A 22823-nucleotide genomic window follows, 5' to 3' on the forward strand; every position below is an offset into this window, starting at 1 on the left:
AACAGAATTGGGGGTTTGGGAGAACCCTACCCACATGTAGCGGTCAGAATGTAGGGATGAGTTTTGATTTGAATATCATTGAATCTGCTTGTTCAGGAGAAGAAATATCCGGCTCTGATGAAAGTGGGACAGATGATGATGATGATGAGGATGGGGAGATTGGGGAAGATGGGGAAAAGAAGAAAAGACGAAGAGGTAAGAGCCTAAATATTAAATGCTCATACCGACCTCTTGGTATTACTATTAAACTTGCCTTGACTTAATTGACAGTATATAGAGTTACTATTTACATCGCTGGGGGAAAAAAAAATCACCATCTGACGGGAGTATTCTCCATCCTGAGGCTCCCTTTGACAGTCATAATCATTATTTTTTTTTCAGTGCTACTAAATTGGATATTCCCATTCGTCTTCATTATGTGGATTAGCTGCAACACAAGTCTAATAGGCCCCCTTCACATCTGTTAAGAGGCCTCCATTGGAGGCATATGTCAGGAGGAGCTACTGTGACCTTTCCTAATGTGTAGGCATATAATGGGACTTGTTACCCTTAAATGGGTTTTGCCATCTCAGACAATGGGGGAATATTGCTAGGATATGCCCCCATTGTCTGATAGGGGTGGGTCCCACCTCTGGAACCCGCACCTACAGTGAGAACTGAGCGGGGAAATGAACAGAGGGTGCACTGCGCATACGCCCTCCATTTCTATGGTGCCGCCGAAAATAGCCGAGGGCTGTCTCGGCTATTTCCGTTTGCCCCATAGAAATGAATAGGAGCAGGGGCCGCGCGCGCACGCGGTGCACTCCCATTCGCTTCTATGGGAGCAGCGGGGAGAAGCGCTTGGTGGTGGACGGACCCCGGGAAATCCAGGGTCCTCCAGCCACAGCTCTGCCCGCTCCGTTCTTGTTGTAGGTGCGGGTCCCAGAGGTGGGACCCGCACCTATCAGACAATGGGGGCATATCCTAGTGATATGCCCCCATTGTATGTGATGGGAATACCCTTTTAAGCTTCCATTGTAGAAAATGCAGATATACCTCAGTTTACTACTCTTATATACTGTAAAAAAAAAAAGGTATGCCGATCCATACCAGCCCAGCGTAGGTCAAACGGGCACTTTAGCATATGCAGGGTTAATGGGTGCAGTAAGTTTAGGATAGGTCATCAATAAAAAAATATCTTGGGGAAAACCCCTTTAAGCATTGTTAGATATTACTAATTGCTGGCACATTTTGATTGTTACATATATGAGCAGGACCTTTCTGCTACTTCTGCTAGGTCTCCAGAAGGGTCAACCTGTTTTGAACGCCCATTCAGAACATGTTGACTTATTAAGTAAGGTCCCCTCTTCCTCATCCCTGTCTGCTGCGTAACGCTCCAAGACTAAACAGCAGTGAGAATTGTATTTCGGCCATGTTCACACTATCTGCATTCTCACCGAACTTCTACTACAAATTATAATACAGTGCAAGCGAATGGGATTTTAACAAACCCCAGTCAGAAACTGTGTAAACGATATCTACAGCAAATTCTAGACTTTGAGGAATATTAAAATCATTTGTGTGCCCTATCTGCAATGCAATGTGTGAAATCCATGAGAGATCCACTGCTATATTCCATTATGGGTTTATAAGCCAATTAAAGGGGTGTTCTCATCTGAGACAATGGGGGCATATCGCTAAGATATGTCCCCCTTGTCTTATAGGTGCGGGTGCCTAAACGGAGCCCAGAAGTGGTGGACGGCACACGGCTCATGGCGCATGTGCAGTCGGCCTCAATTAATTTCTATGGGGCTGCCAAAAATAGGGTGGCTTGGCTATTTCTGTCAGGCCCATAGCAGTAAATGGGAGTGGTGGCCGGTCATGTGCGATCCGCTCCCATTCAGTTCTATGAGGAGAGTGCTTGGTGGTGGGCGGACCAGAGTCCTCCAGCCACCAACTTGCCGGACTCCGTTCCCGATATAGATGCGGGTCCTAGCGGTGGGTCCCGCACCTATAAGACAATGGGGGCATATACTAGCGATATGCCCTCGCTGTCTGAGATGAGACAACCCCTTTAACTCTTTCACTGCTACACACAAATGCAGCCAAGGCGTTAGTGCTTGATTTGCAGAGTCGGTGTGTTGGGGAGTTATAAGTAATAGCCATATATTTCCAGTGGCTCAGTAGTTTTATACCGCAGCCGTAAACTGCTCTCTACCTACTCATGTGGACAGTTCCTACTGTGCGGGGTAGATGTCGGATCTATGTACATAGTTGCATTATCTTATGATACATCTGCTTAAGGCCTCATGCACACGGCCGTGTTCTGCGGCCGAGAGCGGTCCGTGGTAACCCGGCCGGGATTCCTGCTGACAGCAGGAGCGCACGGCGTCATTGGTTGCTATGACGCCGTGCGCTTCATGCTGCCGCTGCACTATAGTAATACACTCATATAGATCATACGAGTGTATCACTGTACAGCAGCGGCGGCATGAAGCGCACGGCGTCATAGCAACCAATGACGCCGCGCGCTCCTGCTGTCAGCAGGAATCCCGGCCGGGTTACCACGGACCGCTTTCGGCCGCGGAACACGGCCGTGTGCATGAGGCCTAAGTTTGTGTAACGGAAAGTTCTTTATCAAAGAATTTCCCCACAATGGACAGATACATGTCTGATCGTTGATTACTAGAACAGGGGTTCTGAGCGCCCCCAGCAATGAGGAGGTGTTTGACTAGAGCACCAATCAAGCATGCATGAGGCCACTCCGCTCAGTGTCTATGTAGCCAATGGAAACGGCTGAGTGCTGTATTTTGCTGTGTCTATCAGTCCCATAGACTTTGAATGGAGTGGCATCATACACGCTCTAGTCAATCTCCTCCTCCCTCCTCCAGTTGTGGAGTGAGGTGGAAGATGGGCTCGTGACCAGCTTTGTGGTAAACCTCTTTTAAAACAAAAACAGCTGCTGTGCTTGGTATCGCGCTCAGCCCCATTCACTTCTATAGGGCTGAACGCTATAAAATGTACGGCGCTGTGCTTGGTAAGCTGCAAGAAGGCAGCGACGCTCACAGGAGCACCAGTGCCTTCTTAAACAGCTGATTGGCGGGGTCCTGGGTGTCTGACCCCCACCGTTCAGATACTGATGACCTATCCTGAGGATAGGTCATCAGTATCAAAATCTCTGAAAACACCTTTAAATCCAGATGAAAAGAAACCTCTCGAACATCTGAAATTATGTGGCTCCTATAAAATGTGAAGACAGCCTTAAAAGGGTTTTCCAGAATTCGAAAGAAGCCTCAGATTGTGTCTCTCTTCAGTTCTGTGAAGGGGCTGTCCATTCCTTTACAAGTAATGAGAAGCCATCACTATCTGATCTCTGGGGGTTCAACAAACATACACCCTATCTGATGCTGCCTCTTCAGCCATTTCAGTGGCAGATGTGGCTTGGTCCTTTATAAGGGTGTCGCCTAAGACCTGAGAGAGAAACCAGCAGTCCAATGGATGACCCACGGAACCTGAGACATTAACTTTTAGCCAACAGTTAGCTCATATCTTAAAGGGGTTTTCCAGGATTCATGTACTCATGACGGAGAGCAAATGCAAACAACTAGCTACAACACACAGTTGGTTCTCCATGCAGACCAGTGTAACAGGCACCCCACACCCCTGACGTGTGTTTTGCTGTGGCTTCTTCTAATGGGAATGGCCATTAATGATCTGAATTGTATGTTGTAGCTAGCTGTTTGCATATGCTCTCCTACATGAGTACTTATGTTTTAGCTTTTGTTTGTTCTATTAACTAGCCTGACTACATCATATTGGTAATGCTCTTAGGTGCCTACACCTCCTTATGTGTAACACGTGTGCTATAATACATTGTCACTTCTGCATATAAGACCTTTGCATCCGTGGCCAGCTTGTCATATGTGATCCGCCATTTTTTAACAAACAAAATTAGAGATTTTATTACACCATGATACCTTGTGGATATTTATGTAGGTGTTAAGTTTGGATCATCAGCAAATCCAATTTAACCCCTTGATAGACTGGACAATTTTCCATTTTGTTTCCGTTTGTTACTCCCAGCCCTCCCAAAGCCATAATTTTTTAATTTTTTTTCACAAATGGGGTAGAATTATAAAAAAATAAAATAAAATTAACATTCCACCGCAATTTAATAATAATAATAATAATATTTAATATATATATATATATATTTTTTTTTTTTTTTAACACCATTTCCTATGCGGTAAAACTGACCTTTTAATTTTAGTCTCCAGGTCAGGAGGTTTACGGCGATACCGCATATATATCGTTTTTCCGTGTGTGTTATTATACTTTAAAAAAAGTGTTTTTTTCTTTTTTTTTTATCGCCATATTCTGACCCCTATATCTTTTTTGTAGCTATGTGTATGGAGTTGTGTGGGGGCTCATTTTTTGCAGGGCGATCTGTAATTTTCAATGATACCATTTTGGGATGTGTATGATCTTTTTGATCACTTTTTATAAAAAAATAAATTTGGGAGCTGAAGCGACCAAAGAACTTCAAGTCGTCCATTTTGACTTTTCCATTTTGCCGTTTGCAGGATGGGAAAAATATACCCATTATGTGTTTTTTTTATTGACATAATCTTATTTACATTTTGAGGAAAGAGGGGTGATTTTTTTTTTTTTTTTTTTTCTCCCCCCCCCCCTATAGAGTATAATCAGAAGCTGCCTGTGGCAGGGCTCCATAGGAACAAATGGGGTCATTTATCAAACTGGTGTAAAGTAGAACTGGCTTAGTTACCCATAGCAACCAATCAGATTCCACCTTTAATTTTTCACAGCCCCTTTGGAAAATGAAAGGTGGAATCTGATTGGTTGCTATGGGTAACTAAGCCAGTTCTACTTTACACCAGTTTGATAAATGGCCCCATATGTTCCTATGGAGCCCTGCCACAGGCAGGGGCTTAGGAACTAATGTACAGCAGCTTCTGTTCATTACGGAGGGTTAAATGTCCCGACGGCTATGGTGCCCACTCTGCTCGCGAGCGGTTACCATTTTTTAAATGCCTGGCCACTAATGTAAATTTACGTTGGGTGGTCGGGAAAGGGTTAAAGGGGTATTATAGTTTTTATTTTTTTCGTTTATTTATGTAATGGAAAATGTATACAATTTTCAAATATACATGCATTTCAAATTTTGCTTCCATATCTTTGTCAGGTTGTTAACCCTTATCTGCACAGCAGAATGGTATAGCCCATTGATGGTGAAACTTTTAGAGGCCAAGTGCCCAGACTGCTACCCAAAACCCACGTATTTGTCACAAAGTGCCAACACAGAACTTTAACCTGAATACTACAGTCCGATGTAGTATATCTTCCATGTACTTTATCATTTAGCTATAATGTCCAGCCTACATTCAGTGTGCTACCTGTGCTGTTCATAGTGCTCCCTGCGCTGATGAATGGCAGGAAAAGTCTAAGGCATACTGGTACACCATAGACTTTTTCCTGGGTGCGGGTGCCCACAGAGAGGGCTCTGAGTGCTGCCTCTGGCACCCGTGCCATAAGTTCACCACCACTGGTATAGCCCATGTATCCGTCAGTTCCTTCCAATGCATCTATGGCCTAACTGAAACATGGCATCAGTTATGTGACACTCCACTGACATTGAGGAAACAGCTGTGTTACATGACGTACATGTGCTCGGGCAGAATACAGGACACTATTGGTGGAATCCATTGTGGCTATTACAACAACTACTTCACTGTGTGTTTCCAGGGGATATATAAAATGGCTGTCTGTCTGTCTGGGTGATGTTGTCATGTTGTTAATAAAGTTAACGAAAAAAGAAAGAAAAGACAAACGCCTGTATGTGCAATATAAATATATTTGTGCACCTCAGAAAACGCCCCATTCACTTCTATGGAGCCTGAGCTGAAAGCAGAAATGTGTGAAATACGTGTACACAGATCCAGTGAAATGAATGGGTCAGGATTCAGTTCGGATACTATGCGTTTGCTTTACGCATCGCATCCTAATGGAAAACTGTCTGGCGTGAAAGAGGCCTTACTCGGATTCAGACTAGGTCTTGTTTAAATTCAAGATTCTTTTCTCAATTCTAGCCCAATATAAGAGCCCTCAGAAGTGCCCCCCATGTCGCCGTACAACCCAAGCACTAGTCGACCAAAGAAGGAGTGTTGTCCTTTCCTATGTAAATGAACCCTGCCCAGACTGGTGGTGGCGGTGATGTGGGGGGCTTAAAGAGCATTACAGAAGACGGATAATTGTAAAACCTCTTCCATATAGAAAAATGAGAAATCGTGTCTTCCCTGGATAGTTATATGGTGATGCTATGTGACATTACATCATCGCAGTAAGGGCTCATGCACACGAACGTATTTTCTTTCTGTGTCCATTCCGTTTTTTTTTTGCCAAGTTACTCTGTGTGCATTGATTCCTTATTTCCGCATGTCCGTTCTTCAAACAAATAGAACATGCCCTATTATTGTCCGCATCACGGACCAGAATAGCACTGTTGTATTAGGGGCCAGCGGTTCCGTTCCACAAAAAACAGAATACACACGGATGTCATCCGTATTTTTTGCGGATCGCAAAATACATACGGTCATATGCATGAGCCCTTAACTGGAGTATTGCAGGTTTGCAGCCACAACATCAGAAGTTTACAGTATACGTCTCTTAAAGTGTGAGGCGATCTCACTGATGGGGCTCCCCACAGTTCTTGATGATAAAAGACAGTCCTGTTTTCTTAGGCCATACTGCTTCTGTCCTAGCATAGATGCTCCACCTGAGATCACTTCATCCAGGCCGGCATTCTTCTTTACAGAAGTACCTTTCCTCCTTGTGTCAGAAGGGCTAGTAATGTAAAATGGTAGGGGCACAGCAAACATTGTGGTTGGTAGTGGGGACAGTGAGACCCTGTGACTTGCAATGAGCGCTTTGTGGCTGGCACTTTTATGGTTGCTCCTACACCTACTGTATACACTCCACATCTACATGCCATTTTTGGCTTGGGTGTTGACCTCTTCATGAGGCTCAAGCTTCACTATGATTTGGCTGGTGAGGCCCCAGAATCTAAAGTTTCAGAAGCCCTAGCCTAAAGGGCAAAGTGATATTACAGTAAAAAAGTAGGTTATTGGTGGAATTTGATATAGATCCTGAAAATGTTTTTGAGAAATGAAGATGTCTGACTGAAATCAGCTGTGATTTGTGGTTCAGTGAAGCGACCATCACAATGGCAGATTGTACGGACATATGTATATGTGTGTGTGTGTGTGTTCTTGATCTTTCTGCATCTCAGATACTGAACGGTTCTTGTCTTTTCATGTTGTGTGTTATCCATGTATTCTTCTGGGGCCATCTCTTTTTTTCCAGGCAGTAGCAGCAGTAGCAGCTCAGACTCCACAGTGATAGAGAGACCAGTGGAGAAGTTCTTACCTAGTGAGTGGCAGCCTCTGAGCTCTTGCTTTTCCATGCCCTATGCATCCCATTGAGTTGCTGCACTGCTGCCTGCATTCGAAGCAATACAGATGAGTGGAAACCCTAATGCATGCTTTCATGCCGCAACCACTTTGTTTCACAGCCAAAACCTTTGAATGCTATGCTATTAAAGAAGCACCCCCGAAAAATATTCTATTCTCTGGCCTGTTTAATTTTAGTAAAGGTAATATTCTTACAGGTGACTCGTCAACAGACACAGCGTCTTATGTGTGGACAGGAAGTCAGTTTCTCTGTTCATTCCTTTAAAACTGACATTGGGGTTCTCATTGGATGGAAAGGGTAACTGACTTCCTGTCTACACATAAGATGCTGGGTCAGCTGGAGAGTCAGCATGTTGGTCACATGACACAGCTGAGGATCAGAAGGAAATGGAATACTCACAACTGCAGCCGCCAGTAAGAAGATTACCTTCACTATGTACCTTTTTATAATGGTTTAGAGCATAAACATTTTTGTGGGAGTGCAGCTTTAAATAACCTCATCCCTTTTTTCCCAGCAGTCGCCTTTTCTTTCTTTGGCTTTTTCCCTTTCCTTTTTTTAAGCATCTGTTTACTCTTTAACGTAATTTTATAGTTCACATGTTATAATAATGTGTATGTATAAAGCCTAGCCATTATTTGACATTTATATTTACTGATCCGGAGTTACGACCTATATAGTAGACCAGAGCTTGACTGCTTCTGGACTGTCGGCACTCATTGACTGACACACCGATAAAGCCTCATTCACACATCAGTGTTTTGGTCAGTGATTTCCATGCCAAAACCAGGATTGGAGCCTCCTCAGAGATAGAGGTATAAGGGAAAGATCTGCTCCTGTTCTGTGTTTAGAGCCGCACCTGGTTTGGGCTTATAATCACTGATGGAAATCACTGACCGAACACTGACGTGTGAATGGGGCATAACAAGTAAAGGGGTTGTCTGGTTTGATAACATTGATGACTTGTTAGGATAATCCATCAAAGTTATAGCCCTAGATATTGGTCCCTTTTTAAACTGTGTAAGTTAAAGATCCCGTACAAATGATCCCACCAGCAACTTGCCAGACTGAACTGGCAGACCAAGGAGTTGAGCTCCTTGAGCCTAATGTCAAATGATCGGCTGAGCATGCCTTACAACCTGGTCGATCACAGAAGTTTGCAGTCTGCCATCAGAAACGTTCCCCTGGCCTAACTCTGGATCAGTAAAATATAATGCAATTTATTTACATAATGATCCGTAAAGGGGAAAAACTCCATGCATTTTTCTTCAAAATGTTGTATTATGTTGTATGTGGTTGTTCCTCAGTAATGGTTGCAGACATAATCGAGTAAGAGGTTTCCCAGGAGTGAAATGTTGAGGACTTAACCTTGGGATAGGTCATCAATATCTGATTGGTGGGGCTGACTCCCAGCACCCTGCAGATCAGCAGAAGTCGCTGCCTTGTTACAGCATATTAAGTACAGCACCGGGCACTGTACATCAGCTGTGCTTGGTATTGAATAGGACTTAGCTGCTCCAAGGACATGTGGCCGATGAAGGTGAGGTCACTGGCCTAGGAAGAGGCCGTGGCTCTCACTGGAGCACGGTGGCCTCTTATAACATCTGATCACCGTGGCACAAGGTGTCGGATCCACAAAAACAGGATCCGTCTGGAGCCCTTAAAGGGAAAGTGTCATCAGAAAATGACCTGCTGTTTAAATCACTTTTTATGTTTATAACACATTTTTTTAAATAATTTTTGTTTTTTAATTTTCCATGTCACTATTTATATTTGAACAGAATCCTGCAGTTTTTGCACTGGCCACTATGTCTAATAATTGGCGCCAATTCTTGGTTTGTACACCTCATTTTACTGCAATTATATATTTTTCTACTCCTGCCTGTAATATCACCTCTGTGTATAGATAACACAGTATCCACCATTCATAATAGGTGATAGTCACAGCTAAGGCTACTTTCACACTTGCGCTTTCCATTTCCGCTATTGAGATCCGTCATAGGATATCAATAGCGGGGGAAAACGCTTCAGTTTTGTCCCCATTCATTGTCAATGGGGACAAAACTGAACGAAACGGAATGCACCAGAATGCATTCCGTTCCGTTTGGATGCGCTCCCATCGCGGACAGAATAAAGCTGCAAGCAGCATTTTTCTGTCCGCGATGTGGTGCGGAGTAAGACGGATCCGTCATGACTCACAATGTAAGTCAGTGGGGACTGGTCAGTTTTCTCAGACACAATACAAAATGGATCCATCCCCCATTGACTTTCAATGGTGTTCATGACTGATCAGTCATTGCTGTGTTAAAGATAATACAACCAGATCCGTTCATAACGGATGCAGACGGTTGTGTTATCAGTAACTGAAGTGTTTTTGCTGATCCCTGCCGGATCCAACAAAAATGCTGGTGTGAATGTAGCCTTGTCTATTCTTTCCTTGTACGATGACCTCTGCAGAGGTCACAGACCATGCCCAGAAAACTCTCCCATAGAAGTCAGTGAGGTGCCCTCCAGACCATTGTGTCTATGGACCATGGGGCTGCCGTAAAGCAATTTTCTTTATGCTTTCTAAATGCTGTTAGCTCAAGAAAGATGGCCAACCCCATAATCGTGTTCAGAAAACAGAATAAAAAATAAAAATCTGCAATCACAAATTATAAATGATTAAAAAGAGAGATGTGGGGGGCGGAGCCTAGCGGCGCATGGAGTAGGACGCACGTCGCACCAGCTCCAGCAAGGATCCTGACTTTTATACTCACAGCGGTGGCGATTCGTGTTGCAATCGACAGCAGAAGCGGGGGACACACTCCAAAAGCGGTCCGGTTCAGAGTTTGGAGATCATGCCGGCGAAAAGGGGTAAAACGCTGAGCCGCCAGGAGAAGGAGAGCCGCTTTCAAGATGGCGCTGATGAGGAGGACTGGCCTGACCTGCGGTCGGCGGTGAGTCAGGGAGCTGCAGCGAGGCTGGAGCGCTTTGCCCATAAGTCACAGCAGTCCCCCAGCCATGACTGGGGTGAAAGATGACACCCTGACACCAGTGGATGAGGGCATAGGGGAGCAGGATGGCCCCTGTGCTGATGATCAGCAACCCCTCGGCCAGCAAGAGGGGGGGGGGAGCGAGCAAGCAATAGCTTATGCAGCACTGAAAAAGGACTGCCAGTGATCACTGCTCCTGAGCCTACTTTAAAAGATGTTATGGCAGCAATTGCTAACTGCAATGTCACCCTCCAATCTATGAACATAAATATTGGAAGCCTGAAAGCTGATATATCCATTATTCGTCATGACCTGCATAAGGTGGCTGAACGTACCTCAGAGGTAGAGAGGAGGGTCTCGGACCTGGAAGATGGGGCTGCTACTCTACAGAAAGAGAGCCGGGCTGCGTCAAAGGACATAGCGGCGCTTTATGCAAAAACCGACGATCTTGAAAACCGCTCTCGCCGCAATAATATCCGGCTGGTGGGAATACCAGAGAAGTCAGAAGGCCCAGTTACTACTGAATTCATTGAAAAATGGCTTGCGGATAAATTCCGGGATAGAGGACTTTCTGCACTATACGCGGTTGAACGAGTGCATCGGGTCCCCACCAGGCCCCTGCCACCAGGGCGTCCGCCACGCCCAATACTTGCTAAAATCCTGCACTATTGCGACAGGGACACTATACTGAGGGCTGCGAGGTCTCACCCTGATTTGAAAATCAATGGGGTACAGGTGTCTCTGTTCCCGGACTATTCGTCGGATGTACAAAAGAAGAGGACTCGATTTGTGGATATTAAAAGGAGGTTGAGGGACTTGCAAGTCCAATATTCCATGATGTTCCCGGCCTGGCTCAGGGTGGTGGTGTTTGGATCCGCTGTGTTCTTTGAAGATTCGGATGCTGAGGTCAAATGGCTGGATCAAAATGAGCTTCGCCTTAGGATCCCATTGACTGACACCTGAGACTGTTGGGCATGTCTGCTCTTGGATGGAGTTTTGATGTTCCCTGGATTGTCTGCTCACCGTTGTGGACACTTCACTTTTGTCTTCAGCCGGTTGCTGGAGACACTTTGTGGGTAGAGTATACGCCCTTGGTTGCTCCCCACTTTCTCACTGTGCCTGCGGATGGTATCGTGTTGGATGCTGTGCTGCTCCAGGCGCTGTTGGGCCAGGTTCACATTGTTGGCCCCAGGTTCACTAGCAAATCTAGTTATCCTACTTATGTTTCTTGTGAGGGTTGGGATGGGGGGGGGGGGGAAGGGATCATGGAGGGTTAATACTGTCAATTGTGCCAATGATAGCAATTCCAAGATGTTGAATCGTACAGCCCTTCTTCACCTGGATGGGGGAAATGGGGTAGAGATGGGAGAATGTACTCTGGTGATTAACATTGCTTTTCCTTGCAGCTGCTGGGATGTGGAGATGTATGTGGTCCTAACCTACTTTTATTTTTGTATGCACTCTTATGGGATCTGTTACAAGAATACTTAGCTGGAATGTGAGGGGAATGGCGGATGCTACGAAGAGACACTGTCTGTTTCATTACCTATCTAGATATCAGCCAGCAATAATATGCTTGGAAGAAACGCATATGACCAAACAATCTATACATGTTCTACAAAAGCCGTGGGTGGGTTATTCGGTGTACCCCGTCTTCTCCTCGCATTCCAGGGGGGTTAGTATCCTGGTCCATAAGAATATCATATTTGAATGCCTTAGGGTATGTGTGGATGAAGAGGGAAGGTTTATAGGAGTGCATTGTGTAGTCCAAGGGTTGAGAATGGTGTTGGCGACGATCTATATACCCCCACCATTTTCCTCGGTGCCTTTAAGAAAGCTTATGGAGTTTATGGCAGAGTTTTCTGAGCTTCCAATGCTAATAGTGGGAGATTTTAATGTGCTTGACAGCTCGCTTGATAGATGCCAGGTCACATCTAGTGATAGTAGTACGGGTGAAACTCCGTTTGCGAGGCTACTGAGGGAAGTAGGACTGACGGACATATGGAGGGAGACCCACCCCTTAGACAGGAAGTATTCGTGTTGCTCCTTGACTTATGGCTCCCTGTCGCGCATAGATTTGGGTTTGGTGAATGCTCACATGTTTCCGCTTATACGGAACTCAGAGTATCTTGCCAGGACCTTGTCGGACCACTCCATATTTAGTGTCGTCCTTGACATTTCTGAGACAGCCAGACCGGGGGTTAAATGCTGGCGTTTGAACGCTTTCTGGCTAGCACTGATGGGTGATACGTCTGATACGCTTCAATCCCTTAGGGAATATTTTCACATAAATGAGGGGACTGCATCACCGATAGTTGTTTGGGAAGCGATGAAGGCCTTCCTCAGGGGCTCCCTAATTAAAACAGTCGGATTAAATCTAAATCTAGAGAGCTTGCTATACAGAAACATAATAATATGAAGCTAGCGGAGGAAGCCTTTGTGCTGAACCCATCTAACCTAACAAGCAATGCTTTAAAGACTAGGCAGGAGGAGCTGAGATGTCACCTCTTGGAGGTAGCGGAGAGGAAACGGCTGTTTTACAAGCAACAGTTTTTTACAGAAGGGGAGAGTGTAGGTCATATGCTCTCGATTATAGCGAAGGCTCAGCAAGGTTCGCAATGTATTACTGGCCTGATAGATTCCAATGGCGTCTTGAGGCGTGATACTGAAAACATCTTAAATATACTGAATAATTTTTATTCCTCTCTGTATACTTCTAAGGTGTCATGTTCAGATGAGGAGATCGACGCCTTTTTGAATACATTGAATCTCCCTAAGCTTTCAAGGGAAGATAGTATGCGGTTAGAGGAGCCGATTGAGTTAGAAGAAATGAGGGCGGCACTGGGTGCGATGGCTAACGACAAAGCGCCAGGTTTAGATGGTCTTCCGGCGGAAGTATTTAAGACCTTTGCGGAAGTACTTCTCCCGGAACTTTTGAGGGTATTCAATTATTCTAGAGGGGGAGGGGGGGGGTGTTGCCTCCGTCTATGCAGGAGGCGCTCATTGTCGTCATTCCTAAGCCGGAAAAGGATCACTCTCTCCCGGACTCATATAGACCGATCTCTTTGCTCTCCACTGATGTTAAGTTGCTTGCGAAGGTATTGGCCACGCGTCTGTCTAAAGTGATTTTGTCTATCATACACTCTGACCAGACTGGCTTCATGCCTCAGAAATCTACGTCAATCAATGTAAGAAGAGTGTTTGCCAGTATTCAACTCCCAGCTGAAAATGTTGGAGATAGAGCTATCCTTTCTTTAGACGCTGCCAAGGCCTTTGACAGCATCGAGTGGCGATTCCTGTGGAGAGTTATGGCGCATATGGGATTTGGAGATGAGTACATATCCTGGGTCCGAGTATTGTATTCTAGTCCCAAAGCATGTATTAGGGCAAATAGTGGGGTGTCCCCTAAGTTTTGTCTGGGCCGGGGCACTAGACAGGGGTGCCCGTTGTCGCCTCTGTTATTTGCAGTTGCGATTGAGCCGTTGGCTGCAGCGATTCGCAGGTCGTTAGACATTCGGGGGTTCCAATATGGAACAGTTAACAATAAAGTGGCGATGTATGCGGACGATACTTTGCTTTTTCTAGGGGACACTGGTCCATCCCTGGCAGCGGCTATGACAATTATTGACCGCTTCGGTGCCTTGTCGGGTTTGACTATAAATTGGGGTAAATCGGCAATTATGCTGCTTGACGGGCAAGTGCAGTCGCAGACAGTGCGAGAAAGAAATATCCCATGCGTAGCAACCTTTAAGTACTTGGGTATTCATGTATCCCCTAGAATTCGGGACTTTGAGCGCCTTAACTTTGACCCGCTGGTTATTAAATTTAGGAATAAAGTCAAGGCATGGTGTAAACTGTACCTGTCGGTGGCGGGAAGAGCGAATCTTATTAAAATGGTGTTGATGCCCCAGCTACTCTGTTTTACACAATTCCCCGGTCTGGCTGTCGAAGTCTAAATTTGATCAGATTAATGCTACCTTCAGGGAGCTCATATGGCGCAAGGGGCAACCGAGAATTAAACTTGAAACGTTGCAATATCCTAAAACGGAAGGGGGCCTTGCAGTGCCAAACCCCCTGGGTGTACTTCCTGGCTGCACAATGCCAACACTTTTTAAAGGGTGGATGGACCCGGAGCCGAGTGAGGTGACATGTCAGCTGTTTGCTCATTGCTTGTCGTCTAGTGACCTAATGTTGCTCCTGGAGACTAGGGATGCCAGGAAAAGTGGTCCGATGGGGGATCTGGGATACTTGATGCAGTCCGCATGGAACAGGGTTAAGCACCTAAGAGGTGTTGTCGGCAATACGGAATACACTCCACTGTGGGACAATCCCGTGCTGCCGGAGTTCCTCTCTTTGTCCGATTTTGGAGCATGGAAAAGGAAGGGTATCCTGAGATTAGGCCACCTTCTGGAAGATAAAAATTTCATGTCCTTCGCCAGGCTGCAAGAAGTATGTGAGTTGCCTAGGACCCACTTCTATAAGTACCTTCAGGTGAGACACGCATACAACTCCACATTTAGGGGTCCGACTGTGGTGGCAGGGAGAGATGCCGCATTGCACCAGATTCTGTCCAGGGGGGCGGAGAGAGGTAGGATCTCCTGTATATACAAGCTGCTGCTCGATAAGTTTTTACTATTACATCCGCTGGCAGCTAGGGGTAAGTGGGAAAAAGATGTAGGCGAACTAACAGATGACCAATGGTCTGACATACTGGAGGCGATTCCTCTCTCTTCCTTAAGTGAAGGACGTAAACTCTCGCAGCTGTTTATAGTCCACAGGGTCTACAAGACACCGTTTTTTTTTGTTCCGCATAGGTTTTAGACCTACGGCTGAATGTCCAAGGTGCTCTGTAGAATCTGCGGACTTGATGCACATGATGTGGAAGTGCGAGAAGCTAGGGAGATACTGGGAAATGGTAACTCAGACTATACAGGACGCATATGAGGTACGGATACGCCTGACCCTAGAGTGTGTGTGTTGGGGTATGTCTCTGAACTGACCACTAGTCAGGTACATAAAACAGCAATAGGTAGAGTGCTATATGTTGCTAGAAAGTTAATTGCCTTGCATTGGATACAGACAGCGCCGCCCACCTTAGGCGAATTCTTAGGTACAGTTGATACGATGTTAAGTTATGAGCGAGTGGTGTACCAGAAGCGTGGATGCCCATCAAAATTTGAGAAACTATGGGAACCATGGTTGTCGTTTCGACGTCTGAATAGAAATGTTTAGTATTGTTTCTTTGCAACTTTTGTGCTAAAGTGGGATGGGTGGGCGGGATGGGTGGAAATTTGAGTGCTAATTACTGTTTGGTATCCTGTCGGCTGTCAGCCTTATGAAAGCTATGTCTGTGTATCATATCTGCTTATGATCTGTACAACAGTGTATTTACATTGTAAATGCTCAATAAAAAAGATCTGATAAAAAGAAAAAGAGAGATGTGGTACTGATCTTGACTAGCAGGAAAAAAAATTTCGGTGACACATTTCTTTTACAGGGGTTTTCCAGGACTTCAGTATTGCTGACCTATTTTAAGGCTGGTCATCAGTATCAGATCAGTGACGTTCTGACACCCGACACCCCCACAAATCAGCTGATAGCAGGGGCTGTGGGACTGGAACTAACTCACAGCTGACAGCTGTGTACCGTGGCCAAGCTGGTTTACTGCAGCTTAGCCCCCAGGCAACTTACATCCTATTTTAACGATAAATTTGACCGAAAAGGAAAAACAGCTGTGTCAAAAAGATGCAAAAATATGTGAACTGAGCTTTATAGTGTTGGTCAACTCCGTAAAGAGGCGCCTTTCATCCATATGTTTCAAATCTTTTTTTTTTTTTTACACAATAAAAGCACACAGAGCTATGGGGACTGGGTACTGCGGATGTGCTAGTGGCCATCTAGCAGCCCATGTCCTCAGCTCTATACCCAAAACCCAGTGTTTTACCATTTAGTATGTACGGGTGACTTGCATTATTCCCTCCCATGTGCATAACTTTACATTTGTCAGTGTTAAACCTCATCTGCCACTTATCTGCCCAAGCCTCCAATCTATCTATATACCTCTGTAGCAGTATACTATCCTCTTCCGTGTTAATTACTTTGCACACTTTAGTGTCATCTGCAAAAATGTATTTTTTACTGTGCAAGCCTTCTACAAGATCATTAATAAATATATAGAAGAGAATAGGGCCCAATACTGACCCCTGAGGTACCCCACTAGTGACATTGACCCAATCTGAGTGTGTACCATTAATAACCACCCTCTGTTTTCTATCATTGAGCCAGTTACTTACCCACATACAGACGTTTTCTCCCAGTCCGAGCATTCTCATTTTATATACTAAACTTTTATGTGGTACAGTGTCAAATGCTTTGGAGAAGTCCAGATACACGACATCCATTGATTCGCCGCTGTCAAGTCTAGAACTTACCTCCTCATAGAAACTGATTAAATTAGCCATGCTGATATGGCGTTATATGGTGGGAATAGAATACACAATACGTTAGTCAGCCTTGCAGCTTACTTTTATTTGGGAAGTGTTTCACCGTAATGGTCAGCCATCTTCATCAGACCATTTACTACTAGCACCAACGTTGAAATGAATGACTGTAGTCGGTTGGCTTGGTTTTCTCTCGCTATTTTTGTGTTGCATTTATTTTATTTTTTTATTGAAATCAATTATCATAGTGGATTAAGTTGCACCTTAAAGGCCTCTTTCACACAAGCAAGTTTTCCGTCCAGATGTGATGCGTGTAGCGAGTGCATGGCATCCGGCCTGAATCCTAACCCATTCATTTCAATGGGTCTGTGCACCTTTTTCAGCCATCATCTCTGCGTTGAGGAAAAATCGCAGTATGTTCTATATTGTGTGTTTTTCATGCAGCTCTGGTCCCATAGAAGTGAATGGGGCTTACGTGAAAAACTGAAGGTATCCAGATACAAGGCAATTTTCACTGATGATTGCTATGAGATGTAGATTGTTATTCTTCAGCTTTTCTTCACGCGCGTTGTCGGGGATATAAAGCAAAAGACTTTATATAAAAGAAGATCAAAGAAAAAATTTCAAATGATTATTGATCCTCGAGGTGGACATATATAACACCTCAAATAAGAGTTTGATCGGTTATTTAATTATATTGTGCATTCAGTAAAACAAGGTACAAGCATCTATGCAAAAATATAAATAATTTAAAATACAAAGATTAATCAATGTGAAACTCAATAATCTGTAATGATACACAGTGATTTGCAGTACCCCAAAAAACCAATGCAAATACCAGCGTATACACAGTAACTCCCAGACATAAGAGTACTTTCACAGTAGCGTTTTTGTTTTCCGGTATTGAGTTCCGTCCTAGGTGCTCAATACCGGAAAAAAAACGTATCAGTTTTATCCTAATGCATTCTGAATGGAGAGCATTCCGTTCAGGATGCATCAGTTCAGTCCCTCTTACGTTTTTTGGCCGGAGAAAATACCGCAGCATGCATTAATTAAAGTGTTCCGGCAAAACTGATCTGGTTTTGCGCTCTGCGCATGCGCAGAACTTTAAAAATGAGAAACAAACAAATACTGTATCCGGTTGTCATCCGGAAAAAAACCTGAAAGACTGATCTGGTATTTCAATGCATTTGTGAGACTGATCCGGATCAGTCTCACACATGCATCCGTTTGCGTCTGGATTGCCGAAACTGCTTGCCGGAATCCTCTGCTGCAAGTGTGAAAGTACCCTTGGATGAAATATAACTTCTCGACCACACTTTTGAGATCTAAAAACTCAATAATGTTACTAAAAGATAGGAATCCTTGCTCTGCACAAACTATGACAAATCTCGGATAATGGGGTAGCAATATAAATTTATCAAGCCTGATATTGAAATAAAAAAGAAAAAAGTATACATATTAGGTTTTGCCGCGTCCGTAACAACCTTCTCTATAAAAATATCACATGATTTAACCCCTCAGGTGAACACCGTAAAAAAAAAAAGCCGTTTTGTCACCTTGCATCACAAGGTGCCATCCTTGTTCTTTTTTTCGCGTGCCCCCTGCAGTTTTTGCTCCTAGTATATTCATACTAAGCAGCGATACAGGGAGCAGGAGACTCCAGGGTTTCTCAGTGGGGGTCTCCTTCTCCCTGGCTGTGCCATGGTCCAGTTGCTGTGGAGCGTGTCACAGCCAGGGAGAAGAAACAGCTCTCCTCCAGATACCCATCTCCCTTGGGAACAAAGGATCTGGCAAGTTGAAATCCAACTTGCCCAATCCTTCCCCCTGACTTCTGCTTTATGGTCAGAACACCTCCATCAACGGGTTCAGCCGACACTCATCCAATGTGCATCTATCTACATTGGTTTCTATTTTTTCTGCTTCATCATTATTACTGTTATGTACAGTGTCTTCTGTTCAGTTTCATTTCATCACATTTCCATTGACTTTTTAAGGTAGTAGTTCAACCAAAGGTTTTTTGTTTGCAGTCATGTCACTCAAGAGGAAATGATTAATAAATGTCATATTACCTTTTGCGCTTTTTTTCTTTTTTTTTTTTTTTTTTTTTTTTTTTTTAGCAATTTTTTCCTTTTCAGCCTACTAGATTGCTGCAGACTTCCCATTTTATGGTCATGGTTTGCTGATAAGATAATGGAAATATCAGTTTGTGCCTCATGGCACGTTGCAAAAAATTATGTGAAATAGCAGATTTAAAAAGTGTTGTGCATTAGTGAGCCTGACAACGAGGCTGTACGAAAAAAGAGCCACTTAGTTGAAGGGTATATGCACGTAGCAATGTAGCTTAGCATTTCTGCACTATATCCACATCAAAATCTGTATGTGTTAGGCCAAGTTCACACTTTGTTGTGTTTTTTTTTGTCAGTGATTTTTGAGCCAAAACCAGGTGCTGCTCTAAACACAGAACAGGAGCAGATCTTCCCTTATACCTTATCTCTGAGTAGGTTTCACTACTGTAAATGCTGCAGATTTCTCAAAATGGATTTGTGTGCAGAAGGTCCACGGCATTTACAGTAGCAACAAAGTGGCCAGTGTCATTCACACTAAGTGGAAACTGTTCCTAGTGAAATCTGTACGTACTTCATGCTTGTGGATATCTGCCCTGGATTTCATCCTTTGATATGTGAAAAATCCACACAATTTGGCACAGATGTTGGTGCTGGTTCTTCCCAGGTCTGCTGTGGACTCTCCACATGCGGCTGTGCCCTAAAGTAAATGAGCTAAGGGCAACATAACCCATCTTAGAGTGTTATTCTGCTCAGTGGGGGTCAAATCTCTATTTATTTGAGGATCATTGAGGCCTGGCAGTTGGACCCCCAAGACTTGTAAGTGATGATCATTTACTATGGCGGTTACCCTCCAACATCATTGTCCAGTTTTCTTGAATGATTCCTTAATGATAAGTAATGTATATTTGTGCCACCTTTGTGGGGAAAACAAGTTGCATATGTCACATTTGTGTAATAAATTGTGATTATTTTTTTCCAGCCCCATTGCCAATTTTGGAAAGTGGCTGGTGCTTAGCAATCAATTTACTAAGTTCTAAGCCAGAACATGCTACAAAATGTAGCACAAATCTTCACCTACTCTAGCTGGAGTAGATGTCATTTTCTACCTTTAAGACTGATGGGTCAAAGAGGTTTGCGCCTGTTAATTTGGCCCATTTTACGGCAGCACACTTAAATTTAAAGAGGACCTTTCATGGGTCCAGACTTTATAAACTAAGTTTCAGGATATGTAGGTCATACAGCGGGGATCTAATAGCACTTACTATTTTTTCTGGGCGCCGCTCCGTTCGCCCGCTGTGGCCCCCATTAAATTCTCCCGCCCTGTATGCTAATTTTCGCATATAACAGGGCAGTCTCCTCCTCCCTCGTTCATATGCGAAAATTAGCATACAGGGCGGGAGAATTTCACGGGGGCCACAGCGGGCGAACGGAGCGGCGCCCAGAATAAATTGTAAGCGCTATTAGATCCCTGCTGTATGCCCTATATGCCCTGATACTTAGTTTATATGAAAGGTCCTCTTTAAGACTGGCGTATGAAATGCCAGTCTTAATACATTTCAGCTGATCCCAGCTACATTACATGAAACTTCTATCAAACCCTTAGATTTCAGTAAGGCATCCAGTCATATAAGGGTCCATTCACACGTCCGTTTTTTCTTTCCTGATCTGTTCCGTTTTTTGCAGAACAGATCAGGACCAGATCTGGACCCATTCATTTTCAATGGGTCCTGGAAAAAAAACGGACAGCACAATGTGTGCTGTCCGTTTCCGTTGTTCCGTTCCGCATGTCCGTTTAAATATAAAACATGTCCTATTCTTTTCCTGAAAAATCGGATCCTGGTACAATACAAAGTCAATAGATCCGCAAAAAACGGATGACATCGGATGACATACGGAATGACATCCGTTTTTATACGGAATCCGTTCCTGGAAATTACATTTTAATTATTTTTTATATTTTTTTTTTAAAGAAATCCAAACAACTTTATTTGCTTATTGAAATTTATACATGTTTCCGTTTTTTGCGGATCCGCAAAAAACGGATGACATACGGAAACATTTTCAGGAACAACGGATCCGCAAAAAACGGACCGAAAATCGGATTATAGAAAAATACTGACGTGTGAATGTAGCCTAAGGGTGCATTCACACGTCAGTATTTTTACCTTTCCAGATAAACGTTCCTGTTTTTTGCGGATCCGAAAATCGGGATGACATGAGGATGCTTTTAGCATGTCATCCGCATTTTTGACGGATCCATTGACTAGAATGGGATGACGGAACGCAAAATCGGACAAATAGTCGGACAGGGTATATATTTTTTTTTCCAGGATCCGAGTAACGGAACCCACGGAACGGAACGGAATCACGGAATCGGAGAGCACCATGAGTGCTGTCCGATTATTTGCGGATTCCATTGAAAATGAATGGATCCGCATAACGTTCCGTTTTTAATCGGAACGGATGCGGAACACCAAAACGGACGTGTGAATGGACCCTAAAGCTTAGTCCTCAGAGCCCACCTGCCGGTCATGTTTTCAGGATTTCCTCAGTATTGAGCTGGTGATATAATGATGCCAGTGCATCAGGACTTACCAGGGTGCTCATTGTGTGGGATATTCTCATATTTAGACTGGCAGGTAGGCCTTGAGAACTGGAGTTGATATTGGGTGTATGAGGGTGTCTTCTTGACACTCCCCCAATAGCAGATGTGCTGGGGCACACCTTTTGTTCTCAAGGGTTAGAAGTCCCAAGATGCACATATGCGAGAACAGCAGGTCATAGCTGTGGAGTCATCTCCCATGACTTCCTCTATCATACATACTTGTTAGAGTTTTCATATTCTTTGGGGGGGAGTGAGTGAGACACAAGATTGGTGCAAAGGAAAACCGATTTGGTTGTCCATAACAACCAGTCAGATTCCACCCTTAATTTTTCAGGGCTCTTTTGGAAACTGAAATGATCGATCTGATTGGTTCCTAGGGGCAACTAAGCCATTTTTCCTTTCCACCAGTTTTGATAAATGTCCCTCAGTATCTCTACTGGCAAGCATTAATCATGTTAAAATCCAACATGTCCAATCTTTATTTTCCCTGACTCTCTACAGTCAAGTGACTGCCTACATGCAGCTTTAGAATTTAGCTTGGCCAGTAATGCCATCCAGAGCAAAAGTGCCATTTCTGGTTAACCTAAGTAATGCAGCTTAACACTGAGCATTCATTTAACTCTGGATACACGAGGTGCTCCTGCTTGTGTTGTGTTTTTTGCACTGTTATTTAACTTCACATTTGCTTTCCTGCACAGAAAGTAGTTGTCGCAAGTGATCTGTTAAGTCCTTGCCAAAGGAAAACTTTATAGGCTCCTTTTGCAAGCTACAAATCATCCTGAGTAATGTAACTTTCTGTTTTTTTTTCTCCTCTTCACGCCAATGCTGCCTACCTGCGATATTATTGCAACCACTACTTAATGCAAGAACAAGCAGGTTGGTGTAATGGTTTGTGCTCCTTTTTTCTAAGCAGCCCTCTTTGAGTCCTAGTGGGAGGAAGAAAGCTTTATAACCTCAGTCTGGCATTGAGCCGCTATGATTTTATCTTCATAGTCTTAGAAGACAATTACTGGTTTTGCTGTGAATTCCAAGACGAGATAAATCTACGTTGTTTTCTTGACGCAGGTGATTCTGGCCCCTTTTCATCATGGTTACAATTCCTAACCTGTATCTTGCGATGCACGGCTGCGGTGCAGAGTTTTCTACTAACTGCGCCATTCTAGGTGATGGCTTGTGTGTTGTGTAGCTTTTGTATTGAATGAGTGCACATTCCAGTACAAGCTTTGGTTTTTTGGATACGTTTTAATCCATGTGATGATGGGTTTTCCAC

General features: G+C 44.1%; 1 protein-coding gene across 3 annotated transcripts in view; it reads left to right on the forward strand.

Annotated features, from left to right (window-relative positions):
- KIF3A (kinesin family member 3A) overlaps window positions 1-22823 on the forward strand; it is an 83764-nt gene that overhangs the window by 21646 nt on the left and 39295 nt on the right. The window contains exons 9-11 of one of the 3 annotated variants that reach the window (XM_040405756.1): window positions 97-195; window positions 22421-22429; window positions 22547-22618. In XM_040405756.1, coding sequence (XP_040261690.1) covers window positions 97-195; window positions 22421-22429; window positions 22547-22618 — 180 coding nt within the window. The remainder of the gene's footprint in view (window positions 1-96; window positions 196-22420; window positions 22430-22546; window positions 22619-22823) is intronic. The other 2 variants (XM_040405765.1, XM_040405775.1) reach the window with 2 other exon arrangements.

This window comes from Bufo bufo, chromosome 1 (assembly GCF_905171765.1).
Source record: "Bufo bufo chromosome 1, aBufBuf1.1, whole genome shotgun sequence".
NCBI classification, from domain to species: Eukaryota; Metazoa; Chordata; class Amphibia; order Anura; family Bufonidae; genus Bufo; species Bufo bufo.